The sequence below is a fragment of the Culex pipiens genome, chromosome 1 (genome assembly GCF_016801865.2).
Source record: "Culex pipiens pallens isolate TS chromosome 1, TS_CPP_V2, whole genome shotgun sequence".
NCBI lineage: Eukaryota > Metazoa > Arthropoda > Insecta > Diptera > Culicidae > Culex > Culex pipiens.
Window position 1 is genome coordinate 71824444 of NC_068937.1, and position 17021 is coordinate 71841464.

The following is a 17021-nucleotide window of genomic DNA, read 5'->3' on the forward strand; positions in this document are numbered from 1 at the left end:
TGCCCGGTAATGGTTGGGAGAATTCTGCTACTTTTCAGGAAATCCACAATTTTTTTTTATAGGCGTTGGCTTCACCATCACTATTTTTGTACTTCACTATTTATTATTATTTCACCGTTGGCAGCATTTTTTTGCTAGTTTTTCCGCTATTAAACAACTTTTTAGTTGGTTGTTGTCCAACTGTATTGGTTTCTTTGATTTTAGCGTTGATTGAAGTTTCCGTAAATTGTTTGTTAGATTGTTTTTCGTCATTTTCTGCGCGCACTTTCTATAACACTTTTCACTGAACTTTTTTGCATTTTTCGCTTTCGGTGTCTCGGTTGAGATATTACAGCACCAAAAAGCAGCGAAACGGCACTCGGACCAAACAAGGTGCAACACTTGGAGGACCAGATTGAATATTGTTTTCTATCCGATAAAATAAAAAATGCAAATATCAATAAATAATGACTATTATTATAACAATTAAACATTTTGTTAATTCAATTGAAAGATTAACCTTATTTTGGTGTTTTTCGGGTGAGTGTGTGCGTGTACGCGTGCGTCTGCGGCTGGCTCTGGTTGCTTCGATGACAACCAGTTCGCCAGTTCGATTTGGAGCGTCGATCCGTCGGGTCGTTTGATTTTTTCGCGTTCGTCGTTGGAATATTTTGGTGTTTTTCGGGATCGTATGGATTCCAAAGACAAGCAGACACTGAATTGGTGAGCTCGTTCATTCTACTCGAATGATTCTTGAAATATGTTTAAGTCTATCTTATCTACGTTTCGTTCAGCCTATTAAATTTAGTTAGGGCAGCGAATGACCAAGAAGGTTAAAGCTGCCAGAAATAAATGAATTAACAACAACAACAACAAATTTAATTTTCTACACGGATAGATGTTGTAGTTGATATGTCGCGATCGTTTTTCTAGTTTGTCGAGATACACATTACAGCCGGGTTTCTTTGTTTTATGCAAGCTTCCCTGCACCTTGCGGTACACGCGGTTCACTTGTACCTCGGATTTGCTTTGCGCCTGCTTTGTTCGGTTTACACCCGTACCCGACTCACACGAACCGAGGGTACATATTTTGGTTCATCGTACCAGCGCACCACGACACTCTCGGTTCGCCGCGTCGGTTTTGTGTCTGGCACTCACCCATGGCATGAACCCGTTATATGAGCCAAGGTGTTTCACTCGTTACGAGCCGAGGTACGTGCCGTGGTACGCGCTGGCGGTACAAAACGGGTTCAATACCACGACACGTACTACGGCACGCTGGGTTCATGCCATGGGTGAGTGCCAGACATATTTAAATCCTTCAGGCAGGAAAACGAAGTCTTGCTTTGGAGAGCCAAAAAATATCAGGTAAAGAAAACTAGAGGAATACTGGAATCGAACTCATGACAGGTAAGGTGCAGACACCATTTTAGCTACCCGTTTACCAACTGAGCTATCAACGCTTGTTGAAAACGAGCTGCTGCTGCATCAACATGTTTTAGCTGCAGGCAAAAATATCAGGAAATTCAAAGAAAGAGAAACAAACTAAACCAGAACGAGGGAACGTGGGATATTCGAGGATGCATGATTCCAGCTGAATAGGATTCAACACAAATCCAATATTAAAAGGATTTTAGAACGAAGTTCGAATACCACATGCATACCAACATTTTGGTATTGAAAGAGTTATTTTATCAAATAATCAGAGATTGACATTATTTTTTTGAGTTTATCGATTTTGACGAAAAAGGCAAACAATGTTAAGTAAAATCCATTATAATATTTTAAATTTTTCACGTTTAACCTATTGTTTTTCTTATCATTTTCAAATGTATCAGCATACTTTTAAGAATGTTTAACATCATTTCAAATAGATTTTTTATTGAATCTCCATTATTTTATAATATTTTTATTTAAAATATCTTTATAATACCAATGAATGGTATTCCCTAATTTATAAAGATCATTAAATGACTTTTTGAGACCAAAATAAAATAGTTGGCTTTAATTTGGAGTAGATTTGCGTTTTTAAGTATGTAAGTAAGAAACAGTATGTCAAAATTCGACATTTTCCTAAAATTTGCCCAATAACAAAACAATACCAAAATTTGGTATAATACCAATGATTGGTATTAATTTACACATTAGACATTTTTTCAAGGGCTCTCGAAAACCAAAACTTGGTATTGATACCATTGAATGGTATTATTTTGCATTTCCCTTGTTATTTACCCATGCTCGGGGGAGAAGGACAACCATGGGTGGTCTCTCATGCTCATGCTCATGCTCAATTGAAAGACTGACCTTATTTTGAAAAAAAATCAGGTTTGTTTCAACAAAAAAACGACGTTGCATCAACAAAAATCTGATCTGATCTGTTAAATTTTGATCAACAAAAAACAGCTTAGATGTAACAAAAAAAACCGATTTGAAACAACAAAACTTGAGAGTTGATTCAATGCAAAAATTTTGTTGATTATATTCAACAAAATATTTTGTTGAATCAAACCTCGTACAGATACCTACGTACAGATTCTACAAAACATTTTTCCGCGTGAACATACTCGGATTTTTTTTTTGTCTGTAGGCAGATACTGCTGATACTGCTCTCCCTCTCTCTTTTCAAAATATATTGGATTGAATTTTCAAACGCGCCTTTCGATGCCCCTGATTTTTGTTTGGATATTATTATTTATCTTTATTATATCGAGAAATTAAAAGTGAGAGTGTGTGTGTGCAACATGGAGTTAAACTTTTCGAAATGCAATGGTAAACTTCATAGTAACTTCACAGAAATTTATACTCCATGTTGCAGATTTGACAGCTCGATAGCCTTTTAGTCCATTGAAGGCTAGGCTAGTTGATATTGGGATAAATAATATTGAGATAAATTTTGCAATGGCCTTAATGAAACTAAATTATTCATTCCAGATACAAGCAATGGCTCTACGATACACGTTAATGGAAACTAACGAATTTAAAGAAGATGCATTTAAAGTCACGAGTTCGCTTATAAATATTTTGTCAATTGTTAAGCACTTCCAAGTAAGCATTATTTGTTGTTTAATATTTTTTGCATTCTATTTACTATTTTTACCGTTTTCTTTCAGATCAAAATCAAAGAATGGCTAATAGCTGAATCATTGTCTACCCCAACTGAGGAACAAATAATGAAACAGATTCAAAGTAATTACGATTTAACATTAAAGCTTCAAGATTCGCTCGACACGTTTGAAAGGTATTCGGAGCAACCACACCATTTGTTCTTTAGCAGTTTAGTTAAAGACGCTATTCTGGATACTCGTAGAATAGTTCATAATGATTTGATTAAACTGTGTTCAAGAAACCGATTAAAATGTATGACACAATAAAGTTTTATAATACATTCTATTTCTTTTCTATTTTTTTTATTATGCAAGGCATTTTGTTGTACAGTCACCCCACCACATATTCGGAAAGGTTTACAGATGGGTCGATGTGAGAAATATCAAAGCAATTCTCTGAGATTTCGGTCATTCGTTTTTTTTGTATTTTTTAATACGGCTGAAACTTTTTTAGTTCCTTTGATATGCCCAAAGAAGCCATTTTGCATCATTAATTTGTCCATATAATTTTCCATACAAATTTGGCAGTTGTCCATACAAAAATGATTCATGAAAATTCTAAAATCTGTATTTTTAGAAGAATTTTTTTGATCGATTTGGTGTCTTCGGCAAAGTTGTACCCAGTCACGAGAGTTTTTGGCTAAATTGGTTCTGCTTGAATCCTGCTAGAATGATTCTAGCATGCCTGTTCGAATCCTGTTAGCCAGAATGTTCAAACAGAAAAAAAAATCTGTCTCAAATGACGTCAGTTTCACCAACCTCGTGGTCTATCACATTTTCCTCGGCCATCTTTCAGTTTTTCGGTTCCTTTGCCAGAGTACAAAAGTTCTTTTATTTGTATTTCACGGGCCACTTTATTTTTACACAAGGTGCTGAAATTGGCGCATAGATGGTTAAAACAATAAGCTATGCTATGCTACAAGGTAAGTTGCTGAAATTGGCGCATAGATGGTTAAAACAATAAGCTATAAATGGAGAGTTTAGAAGATTTCTGCACAAAAAAAAACGATTTAATATCACCAGAGGTGAAATAGAGTCTTTCACACAAAATGATGAAACTCCGACAAATATATTGGTGCAATTAATTTTTCAGGAACATAATGATACCACCCAGTGAGAATTTGACCAAAAGCTTCGAATCTTTTTAGGCTAAACCTCGAATGCCATTTTTTTTTATTTCAGAGGTACATTATGAGTCGCAAGATAAATATATTTAATTACGAAAAACATATTGGATTAACTGTGGAGAAGTTGGTTAGCTGGAGGAATCCCCGCAGCGTGACGATCACCTTGCTTCCTCGACCTTTGCTTTATGAAAGAGGCCGATGGCTGACTTTGTCCCGCGAACTGTCAGACCCATTTGGCTGCGTCCGTGTGCTGTCACTCGAAAGGCTGCGTCTGGTACGCAACCAAACCGAGGGGCTATTCGGACCCACACATCTTCCCCCTCTCTAAAATAATTAACAACTCAAATAAGTTATGATTTGGTAGAACGTTGACGCTCATACACAAACACGTATTTTGATAAGCACCAACTCTTTTTTTGCTATATATATTCCGTTAACACCTAAAATCTTTAACATTTGCATATTAAAAATAAATACAAATTTATTTTCTTAACTTATTTCGATGCGCTCTCTTTGATGCCAACCACCATTTGATATTTTCATTGGTCTCTTCTCCCTTAATCCAGTTTTATCCCATCTTCCAGGACACTTTCAGCGGATTCCCCCTTCGATGAGTATTGCCTTTCAATGATTTCTCACAAGCACGGACCTTTTCAGTTTATTCCCACAAGCCCTACGACGAGTTTGACCTTTCAGTGAACATCCACAAGCCATCTCTCCGATAGGCCTATTCAGTAGACATTCACAAGCCTCCCCTTCAGGCCTTTTCAGTGTATGGTCACAAGCCATCTACAAGCCTCCTCTTCACCAGGCCTTTTCAGTGGATTTTCACAAGCCATCTCTCCGCCAGGCCTATTCAGTGAACATCCACAATCCATCACTCCGCCAGGCCTATTCAGTGGACATTCACAAGCCTCCCCTCCAGGCCTTTTCAGTGGATGTTCACAAGCCGTCTCTCCGCCAGGCCTATTCAGTGAACATCCACAAGCCTCCCCTCCAGGCCTTTTCAGTGGATATTCACAAGCAGCGCTAAAAATGTCAATGCGAAAATCGGCGACGCTGACACGAATTTTTGAGATCCATTCACTGAAACGCAAAACCGTAACATAAACAAACCCGGCGCAGTCGTGAGTGCCCTAGCTCATTGAGCAGCAGCAATGCGAGGCAGTAGTCGACCAACGCTCATTCGACGTTGCACGCACACACATAAAGAAACAAGTTATTACACAAAAAGTTCGTAAGTAAGTTCGCGACCGATTTTCATGGACATATTCGGGTTCAGCGACCCCAAATTAGTTAAATTTGATCGGTCACAAGCCTGTTACATCTTGTTTAAAAATACTTGAAGATTTTCTCTTCGCCATATTGGACGCCATCTTGGATTACACGCTCCTGGGTCGCCGCGACCGATTTTCATGGTCTTATTCGGGTTCAGCGACCCCAAATTAGTTAAATTTGATCGGTCACAAGCCTGTTACATGTTGTTTAAAAATACTTGAAGATTCACTATTCGCCATATTTGACGCTATCTTGGGTTACACGCTCGTGGGTCGTCGTGACCGATTTTCATGATCATATTCGGGTTCAGCGACCCCAAATTAGTTAAATTTGATCGGTCACAAGCCTGTTACATCTTGTTTAAAAATACTTGAAGATTCTCTCTTCGCCATATTAGACGCCATCTTGGATTACACGCTCCTGGGTCACCGTGACCGATTTTCATGGTCACATTCGGGTTCAGCGACCCCAAATTAGTTAAATTTGATCGGTCACAAGCCTGTTACATGTTGTTTAAAAATACTTGAAGATTCTCTCTTCGCCATATTAGACGCCATCTTGGATTTCACGCTCCTGGGTCGCCGTGACCGATTTTCATGGTCACATTCGGGTTCAACGACCTCAAATTAGTTAAATTTGAATGCTCACAAGCCTGTTACATGTTGTTTAAAAATACTTGAAGATTTTCTCTTCGCCATATTGGACGCCATCTTGGAACACGCTCCTGGGCCGCCGCGACCGATTTTCATGGTCATATTCGGGTTCAGCGGCCCGAAATTAGTTAAAATCGACACGTCGACAACCTTCATACTGTGATATTGTTGACTTCTCTATATAGCCGCCATATTGGTCGCCAACTTAAATATCTCGCTTCCCTTAAGGAATCCGTCTTCGTGACCGCGATATTCGGACTCAGCAGGGTCGATTTAGCCTAGATCCATCAAAACCTGGCCTGTTACACGATTTGCCGTTAAACATGCTATTTTTGGGTTTTTAGCCTTGACTAATATTCAGTGAACATCCACAAGCCTCCCCACCCCGGTCGGAAAAAAATCTGGTAAAATTGAGTGTCTGGCGCAGGCGGACGTTTGTCGTGCAGTTCAGACACACTTGGCACATTTCTTTTAGCCAGGTTTTGCGTGACGCCCGACGAATCTGGCGAAAATCTGGCGGGATAACTCACAGCTGTCTGGCACAAAAACCAATCGGTTCAATCGGTTGAACCGTGCACGACCGGTTTGTTGCATTTTCGCCAGAATTCTGGCAACATTCTTGGGCCAGCCGGGGGGAAAATCTGCCAGACGTCTTGCGCAGCTAAGTGCAGCGCCCAAGACAAAACGCCCGCCAGGCGCCCCCCTTTTCCGTCCGAGCTCCCCACTAGGCCTTTTCAGTGGATTTATATTTTGTCGTTTTTTTTAATATTTAAAAAGTTAGTTAACTATTATTTCGAAAACATTGATGAATAGGATTATTTAAAAACTCTCTAAGTGGGAAAAACCCAAAGAAAAATCGGAAAAAAGTTTATCGTTTTACAAGTTTTAGAAGTTATTGGAACAGAAATAAAAAAAACTCCAGTTTTGAAGGCATTTTCAGAAGAACACTTTGGTAAGTAAATTTGGATTTATTTACTTAACCTCAATCTTTCATTAAATTGATTAATAGCTAAATTATTAAATTGTTATTTTTTGAATGATCATTAAAAGAAAGCTGGCCATTTAACATATAAACAACGATTTAACATATAAATTCAATTTGCTCACTTTTAGGTTGACATTTATGATAAGCACAGTGACTATCATAGTCACCTTGTATTTTTAAATAACAATTTTAAACGAAACTATTTTTTAAAGCTCCATTGGTATTTTTAAGACGTACATGGACATTACGCCAAGGCTGAAGAAGTTTATTATTACAAATCATTGTATCTAAAAAAAATCTTCGTGGTAAGGACGCTTAAGGGGTCCTTTTCAAAGATCCGTGACCTAGAAAATATTTTACCTCGGTGTTAGGGCCACGCGATGCGCCCCTACCGAATGTTGGTGCCGTCTTGCACGGTACACGTCAACATGACAGCTGCCACCCAGTGACAGCTGACTGGAAGATTGTTAGCGAGAGACAGAGATTGTTCTTATCATTAAAATACTAGACCCCGAACTAGCCGGAAGGACATAATAAAAATCTAATTATATAGCGTAATCGCGGTACTTTTATTTCGCTCCCGCGATCTCAGCATTTTGGCGACGAGGCCGTCCCGCGCAAATTAAAGTTCGGCCCGAAAGTGAACTGTGGATTGAGGTTACGACACCTTTCTCGCCACGAGGATTCTGCACGATGCCAGATACTCCACCTGCGGCGCCGGCCCCGGCACCTGGAACCTCGGGGAACCAGCTCCTGTTGAACCTGCTGCAGGGTCAGCAGAAGCTGCTGGAAGAGCTGGTCAAAAACTCCGTCACCCAGAAGGACACGAAAAACTCCAACGAGTTCGTCATGGAATCCTTCTCGAACACCATGAGCGAATTCGCTTACGACCCGGAGAACGACGTCACATTTGCCAGCTGGTACAGTCGCTACGAGGATCTCTTCAGCAAAGACGCGTCAGCTCTCGACGGCGCAAGTAAGGTCCGACTGCTGCTTCGAAAACTGTCTCCTGCGGCCCACCAGCGGTTCGTGGACTACATCCTTCCGGCTTTGCCGAAGCACAAGACGTTCGAGCAGACAGTCGACATCCTGAAGGCGATCTTCGGCGAGGGGATCTCTACGTTCCGGAAGCGGTTCCGCTGTCTCCAGACGGTGAAAAGCGGCCAAAAGGACTTCATCAGCTACTCCGCGACGGTGAACCGCCGTTGCGAGGAATTCAACATCGGCGCGACGAAGGCGGACCAGTTCAAGTGTTTGGTCTACGTCTGCGGCCTGCAGTCACCGAACGACGCGGAGATCCGGATGCGGCTGATCAACCGGATGGAGATGGAGCCGGAAAAGGTGACCCTGGCGTCGCTGGTCGACGAGTGCAACCGACTCGTGAACCTCCGGAAAGACACGTCGATGGTGGAAACGCAGGAGATCAAGGCCGTCTATCAACCCACCAACCAAGGTAACCGGTTCAAGCCGACGGATCTGCCGAAGACGCCCTGCTGGCTGTGCGGAGGAGTCCATTTTGTTCGCGATTGTGGCTACTTTTCGCATCGCTGCTCGATGTGCCATCAGATCGGCCACAAAGATGGCTACTGCGCGTGTGTTCGACCGTCGAAACAAAATGGTGGACACGCCGACAAGCCACAGCGGAAGCCAGCAGCCCAGGGCCAGCAAGGACGACCCTGGAAGAAGGACAACCGCGGATCTAGAAGTCAGAAGCCGTACTCGACGAGGATCGTGTGTTGCCGGCAGGTTCAGGCAAGTTCTGGGAGGAAATTCGTCGAAGTCGCTATCAACGGACAGCAAGCACACCTCCAAATCGATTCTGCCTCCGACATCACCGTAATCTCGACGGCGACGTGGCGGAAAATCGGCAGCCCCCTGGTAAGCAGCACAACCGCTCGAGCATCAACTGCCTCGGGATCTCAGCTGCAGCTGACGTCACAGTTCGAAGCCTACGTGACACTACAGGGCGTCGATCGAGAGGGAACCATCTACGCCACGAACGCCAACCTCAACATCCTCGGCATCGACTGCGCTCGAAGCTGGAAGAGTGCAAGTTCTTCGAACGGTCGGTGAAGTACTTGGGTCACATCGTGGATCAGAACGGCACTCGACCTGATCCAGAGAAGACGAAGGCCATCGCGGAAATGCCGGCGCCCACTGACGTCTCCACCTTGCGGGCGTTCTTGGGGGCAATCAACTATTACGGCAAGTACATCCCGCACATGAGGAACCTGCGATACCCCCTGGACAACCTCCTGAAGTCGTCGCAGACCAAGTTCCTGTGGACCGCCGAGTGTCAGCGCAGCTTCGAGACCTTCAAGCGGATTTTGCTGTCCGACCTGGCCCTCACCCACTACGATCCGTCACTGCCGATCGTGGTGTCCGCCGATGCGTCCAACGTCGGCCTGGGTGCCTGCATCCAACACGTGTTCCGCAACGGTTCAAGGAAGACCGTGTACCACGTGGCCAGATCGCTGACGAAGGCTGAGGCGAACTACGGCCAAATCGAGAAGGAGGGTCTTGCCCTCATCTTTGCGGTAACCCGGTTCCACCGCATGATCTTCGGCCGTCACTTCACGCTCCAAACTGACCACAAGCCGCTGCTGGCCATCTTCAGTTCCAAGAAAGGAATCCCCGCCTACGCTGCGAACCGTCTCCAGAGGTGGGCGGTGACACTGCTCAACTACGATTTCGACATCGAGTACGTGCGCACGACAGAATTCGGCAACGCAGACGTCCTCTCAAGGCTGATCAACCGCTGTGCCAAGCCTGAGGAGGATTTCGTGATCGCAGCCGTGACGCTGGAGTTCAGTTTCAGGACCATGCAAGTCGCAACCGCAAAAGATGCGATTTTGCAGTAAGTCCAGAAGCATCTGCGTTCTTGTTGGCCACAGTCGAAGAAGCAGCTTCGCGCTGAAATTCAACCCTACTTCGAGGCCCGCGAATCACTCTCGCTGGTCCACGATTGCATCCTCTTCGGAGAACGCCTGGTAGTGCCAACCATCTACCGTGCCAAGGTCCTCAAGCTGCTGCACACCGCACACCCCGGCATCGAGCGCATGAAGGCTGAAGAAAGTTACGTGTACTGGCCTAACATGAGCGCTGACATCCGTGATCTGGTTCTGCGGTGCTCCCAGTGCGCTGCCGCTGCTAAAGCGCCAGCCCGTGCCATCCCTCAACCGTGGCCGAAGTCGACGAAGCCGTTCCAGCGTGTGCACATCGACTACGCTGGGCCTTACCACGACCAGTACTTCCTTGTCGTCGTGGATTCGTTCTCCAAGTGGCCGGAAATCGTACCAACCGGGACCATCACAACCACTGCGACGATTGCGATGCTCCGAGAGATCTTTTGTCGCTTCGGAATGCCGGAGAAGCTCATCTCCGACAACGGCCGCCAGTTCACCGCTGACGTATTCCTGGACTTCTGTACGCAGAACGGGATTGAGCACGTTCGTACGCCGCCCTACCACCCACAATCGAACGGGCAGGCAGAAAGGTTTGTCGACACCTTCAAACGTGCCCTGGCCAAAATCCATCAGCGGGGAGGAAATCTACGGGCCGACCTGGACACGTTTCTGTTGAACTACAGGATCACCCCGAATCGAAGCGCTCCTGACGGCAAAGCACCTGCTGAGCTTTTGTTTAGCAAAAAACTCCGCACCACTTTGGACCTGCTGCTGCCGCCCACAAACGTAAACAACACGCCCCAACTGGACCAGGACAAGCTTCAGGCGTTCAAGGCGGGTGACCTCGTGTACGCACAACAACATTCCGCTGGCACAACCCGGTGGACACCTGGTGTCGTCACTGGCAGACGCGGAAAAGTGCTGTAGGAAGTGGAGCTGGACAACGGTCGCACGATTTCGTCACACATCAACCAGCTGCGCAAGCGGCTCGACCAGTGTCAGCCGAAGAATCGTGGACCTCTCCCGCTGGACATCCTGCTGGACACGTACGATCTGAAAAGGAGCAAACCAGCGCCGGTGCCCGGACATCCTGTGGTTGCACCTACACCTCCAGCCCTGCCACAACAAGAAGATGCTGGTCCTCGGCGTTCTGAAAGGACGCGCAAGCAACCGGACAGATACGGCGATGCCGTGTACTGTTGAGGGGAGATGTTAGGGCCACGCGATGCGCCCCTACCGAATGTTGGTGCCGTCTAGCACGGTACACGTCAACATGACAGCTGCCACCCAGTGACAGCTGACTGGAAGATTGTTAGCGAGAGACAGAAGATTGTTCTTATCATTAAAATACTAGACCCCGAACTAGCCGGACGGACATAATAAAAATCTAATTATATAGCGTAATCGCGGTACTTTTATTTCGCTCCCGCGATCACAGCACTCGGAATTTTGAATTTATTTGAATTTTTAATGTTTTTATATATACAGCAATTCCCCACGAAAACAGCATGGAAAAAAAACAAAAGTCCTCGGATCGGGCTCAAAATTTTTCTGGGGGTTCCCTGGCCGAAATAATTAGACCCGTATTTTTTTGTTTGGCCATTAGGGTGACCTACGCCGTGTTAGGGTGGTCTGAAAAATGGCCATTATCGTCGATTTTCGCAAAAACCCCTTTTTTCGAAAAATCATAACTCCTCGCCATTTTAACCGATTTCAATTGTCTTATACGCAAATGAAAGGTGATAAGATGGCCTTTTAAAGAAAAATAGTAAGAAGTTTCAAAAATCTAGCCTAACATATGAAAAGGGCGTATGAAACTTTAAAATGCCGTTTTGACGGTGTCTGGACCAAAGAGCCTATGTCTGGAAATATTTTTATCGGATTCCCCGGACATTTTTACATAACATACTAAAAAATGGGAGGAGTTCATTAACAGGATTTCGAGATATAATTTTTTGAAAATAAAATCCGTGTTTTTTGGCGCGCCGCGCGCAAAAACCGGAGAATGACGAAATTGGCAAAAAATCAACTTTTTTCACTAAAACTGCAATAACTTTAAAATTTTAGCGATGACCTATACATGTCTGGGTACCAAAAGTTGCGTCTTTTAATTACAAAAATTTTGGTACCCAAACATCTATAGGTCATCGCTGAAATTTTAAAGTTATTGCAGTTTTAGTGAAAAAAGTTGATTTTTTGCCAAATTCGTCATTCTCCGGTTTTTGCGCGCGGCGCGTCAAAAAACACGGATTTTATTTTCAAAAAATCATATCTCGGAATCCTGTTAATGAACTCCTCCCATTTTTTAGTATGTTATGTAAAAATGTCCGGGGAATCCGATAAAAATATTTCCAGACATAGGCTCTTTGGTCCAGACACCGTCAAAACGGCATTTTAAAGTTTCATACGCCCTTTTTATATGTTAGGCTAGATTTTTGAAACTTCTTACTATTTTTCTTTGAAAGGCCAACTTATCACCTTTCATTTGCGTATAAGACAATTGAAATCGGTTAAAATGGCGAGGAGTTATAATTTTTCCAAAAAAGTGGTTTTTGCAAAAATCGACGAAAATGGACATTTTTCAGACCACCCTAACACGGCGTAGGTCACCCTAATGGCCAAACAAAAAAAATACGGGTCTAATTATTTCAGCCAGGGAACCCCCAGAAAAATTTTGAGCCCGATCCGAGGACTTTTGTTTTTTTCCATGCTGTTTTCGTGGGGAATTGCTGACAAACAGACGTGAAACTCTTTTCTATTCCATCGCCAACGAAAACGGTCAATTCAAATTCAAACAAGCAAAAAACATGGATGCCATAATACCGCAACGAGACACGATCAAGAATGATGTCGCCACCGTACACTTTAACGTTTCTTGAATTGATTGGTTGTGTGTGTGAGCGCGGGATATTTCTGTTTATGCCGCTTGATTGCTGTTGCAGCAGAACAAAAAGCACGAGGTTTTGTGAAAATCAAAGGAAAAATTGCATAAGAACATCGTTTTGATCAAATTTGATTCAAATTTGCTATGAAATGATACAGGAGTTTTTGATAAACTAAAAGAACTGTTATTTTGGGAGATTTTTGAATCCACGTTGTTGTTTTTTGCATCATCAACTGCGAAAGCAAAATATTCCTATTGAGATTCTCGTTAATTTCGCCACTCCATTTAAAATAAACACAAAAGTTTTCTTTCCTAGCTCCTCCTTGTTCACTTTAACCAAGGCCTTTTGACCTGCCTTTATCACCCTGTACAAATGATGGTTCATGTCTGTTCCGGACCACGGAGTGGAATCTGCTGCGGAACCCCTGACTGAAAAGTCCGTCGAACGTCCGTCGTTTGTCGTCCGTGCAACCGTACGACGTCGCACGACAATGTCGTGCGACTTTCGCACGAATGTCATACGTTTTTGCACCAAAATGTCGTATTTGTCGTGCGATCGATCATCGAAATTGTTCGACATTGTCGTACGACATTCGACCGACGTCGCACGGTTTTGTTATTTAGGTTGTCGTGCCTTTGTCGTGTGCTGTTTTTTAGGTTATGTTGCAGTAAAAATAAAAGAAAAAATATTTTAAATTATTTTTAGATATATTTTTTTCTGTTAATTAATCTTTTTCACTCGATTTCACAAACATTCATTAATTTTTCTTGTTGTGTGTCGCGATCTTCACGTGGTTTTTGGCGTTGTCTTCCGGTTGGTCTTTCAGCTCATCTCGTCGCTTCGGCATCTTGGCCGGACTTTGTCAGCCATCTTTTGGAGTCGACACCAGCGTGTAGATACGGCACTGGAGCGGCGCTTCCATTTAATTCTCACAGATTGATGGCCTACGGGACAACGTTGGTTTACGCACTTCCAGTGCAGGTGTTTTTGCGATCGTTACAGCTTCCGTTCCGTGGGACAATACGGAAACGCTGGGTTGTCAGCAGGATTCGATTGGAATATTTTTGGTTACCTGAAAAAAGATTACGTCATTCGGCTAAATCATTCAAAAACATAACTAAAAATGTAAAATTTAACTTTCAATGTAAATTAAAAAAAAAGTTGGTCAATTTAAACTTGTACATTTTTAGGAAAAAAATAGGAAAAAAAACAACAAAAAAATTCAAACATTTTTAATTTCAGATAAATCAACATCAACGCATGTTGATTTTTTATCAAAAATTTGTATGGAGAATTTTGTTTCTTGGGACTCTGAAGTCCTTGCTAAAAAAGCAATGAACTATAAAGTTTTTAAGCAATTATGAAATGTTTGAATGTTAGAATCGTTAAAATTTAAAATATCTGAATAATTTTAAAATAAAAATTAAATCTTTGGTATTTTTAAAAAAAAGTTTTGAGAATATCAAGAATTTTGAGAATAATACAATTTGAAAAAATAAGAGTATGTGATTTGTAGACATTTTTGAATTTATGATTTTATAATGTTATAATTTTATAATTTTATAATTTTATAATTTTATAATTTTATAATTTTATAATTTTATAATTTTATAATTTTATAATTTTATAATTTTATAATTTTATAATTTCATAATTTTATAATTTTATAATTTTATAATTTTATAATTTTATAATTTTATAATTTTATAATTTTATAATTTTATAATTTTATAATTTTATAATTTTATAATTTTATAATCCGTATAAAAAGGGTGTCAAACTAAAAAGTGACCTCGTTCGTTTGACAACAGTTGGTGTCAAACCATCGGGGTTTGAGTGTATTGTTAAAAGATAACCAAAGAAATAAACAGAATTGAATTGAATAGAAATAATTTTATATTTTTTATATATTTTTAATTTTTATCATATTTTTGAACGAAACCATACCTTTTAATTGTATTATTTTATATTTATTTGAATCTTAGAAAATTTGAATTGTGGAATTGAAAAGAATCAGAATTGAAAAAATAGAATATTATTGTTTAGAATTTGTGATGGTTTCAGGTTTTAAATTGTCCAGTCCCCACCCCCAGCCCTTTCCTCCTCACACTTTCATCGTCCTCATTTATTTTTCGTCGTCCAATCGTCTACGATGCAATCGTCTACGATGCACACCTCCTCTATCGTTTCAAAAACACAACTCACCGTATAAAAACCATGCACCGCCACCTCCCGCGGAAAGTTAAACACCAATCCGCTTCCTCGATCACAGACCGGGTGCTTCCCTTTCCGTCTTTCGGCATGGCCCGCCGGAGCAACGATGTGACCCGTTCTCCTCCTCCTCCACCACGAAGGCCGAAATCAGAAAATTTGGAATATAAATATTGCTGTGATAAAGCCGCTCGCAAAAAAAGCAACACAACTTACCAATCAACCGGCAAAAATCCACACGAACTTTTCAACAAAGTAAACTGGTTCGATTCGGTTCAAAGTTTCTCTGATTTGATCAAGTCCAAACAAGACCAACTGAAGAGAACTGTCAAACTGCGTCGACGAAAATCGTGACGTCAAATTGAAGGAAAATCGATGGAAAAAACAATGTCGGGCATGTCGAGTGTTTGTCGTCCGTTTGTCGTCCTTTCGACCAATCGATATCGAAACGGTAAAATCAAAACCGCGCGACAGCTCGCACGACGTGCGACATTTTTCAAACAGGGACGCCGTACGAAAGAGGATACCACAATGCAATGTTTCTGGTGCAGCAACTGTTTAATTTGCATTCTTTGACGCCATCGCGTGGAACTTTGGCAGCATTTTTCCCGATAATTTGTCTGATTCAAAAAAAAACTTACCCTCGAACATAACAATGTTTCATTACATAAACAACATACAAACGTCATTTTTCTTTTGTACACGCTTAATCGGATAAGGGGAAGAGGGTACACTCTTATAGTGGTTTATTGAAACGATGAGGTTTCCGCAACAGGACTGCAGATCGCGCTAGTGTGCAGCCCAATTGTGAATTTTCTTGTGGGGACGATGGATTTTTTGAAAAAATCAACTAAGATTCACGTCTGTTTGTCTGTGGTGGAAGATTGTAACGAGATTTCCATCTGCAACATCCGGGTGTCGCCGAACAACACATCATCACGATTTACGACTCGGAACGAACATTGCGGCGCAGGTGAAGGCCGTCAGTATTTGCACTAAAGCGATCGAGCGCGGCTACACGGTCCGGGTGAGGGTGCGCGGCCTCGGCCCCGGTCGATTGTCCGCCATCAAGAGCCTCGAGATTGTCGGCTTGATCCCCAGCAAGCAGCGCAAGTTGTAGAATTGTGTTACATTACTTCTGTTGGTTGGAATTAAGGGTTCTTAGAGTAGCGGGTCCAAGAATGTCATTGCAGACACCGGAACGACGGAAAAGATGGCGCAACACCGGAGAATCGGCTAGTTAGTTGGGCGACGTGAATCGGAGCGGTTAGAAGATGATCTGGCAGACGTCGCAACTTGACCCAAGCTGGGGCAACAGCCGGTGTCGTCTCCCTAGACAGAAAACGGTATCGCCGGAAATGAACACCGTGGAATGAAGACTCCGACGAAGGCTACACCGGTTTCGGCTCTTGTGGTCGTTCCCAGCGTAAGCGAAATGTTCATGGATCGGATCAAGGCTATGCATAGGCCAGAGTGCGCGTACGGTTGAGCTGAATAAGTTCCAGGCATGAAAAATACTCGATTGGAGGGAACCAACACGAAGCCAGTTCTGCCGACTGCCGAGCCTCGGAACGGCGGCGTGAAAGAGTGTGAGTTGCGGCAGCAATTCGACCGCGCCAGGAAATGAGTCGACTAAGAGAGCAGTTTAGTAGGATTACAAAAATATTTAGTATTTTGTTATCAAAGAAAATACTGTTAACACAAAAATAATGATAACACATTCTCCTTATTTAAATTTTCGGTTTGTACACCTTCTTGCCCTGATAAAAAGTTTAACTAATTTCAGAACAATCAATTCACTATTAATTACTAAAACATCTAAAGAATTTTTAATTCCACCAAACGTTTTACAGTAAGTTTTGGTATATAAATATTTATATTGAAATTTATTTT

At 42.3% G+C, this 17021-nt stretch overlaps 1 protein-coding gene and 1 long non-coding RNA gene across 3 annotated transcripts in view; one reads left to right on the forward strand and one right to left on the reverse strand.

The window, feature by feature from the left end:
* Positions 1 to 3369, forward strand: part of LOC120429194 (armadillo-like helical domain-containing protein 3) — a 186123-nt gene extending 182754 nt beyond the window's left edge. For both annotated transcript variants that reach the window (XM_052709049.1, XM_052709052.1), the window contains 2 exons: positions 2911 to 3024; positions 3090 to 3369. In XM_052709049.1, the coding sequence (XP_052565009.1) occupies positions 2911 to 3024; positions 3090 to 3350 (375 nt within the window). In that variant the 3' untranslated portion in view covers positions 3351 to 3369. The remainder of the gene's footprint in view (positions 1 to 2910; positions 3025 to 3089) is intronic.
* Positions 3370 to 13333: 9964 nt separating this feature from the next.
* LOC120429192 (uncharacterized) lies at positions 13334 to 16666 on the reverse strand. Its single transcript, XR_008212307.1, has 3 exons — positions 15345 to 16666; positions 15123 to 15258; positions 13334 to 13989 (listed from the first exon to the last, which is right to left on the reverse strand). It is a non-coding gene; the product is annotated as an uncharacterized LOC120429192 (long non-coding RNA).
* Between the last annotated feature and the right edge of the window lie 355 nt (positions 16667 to 17021).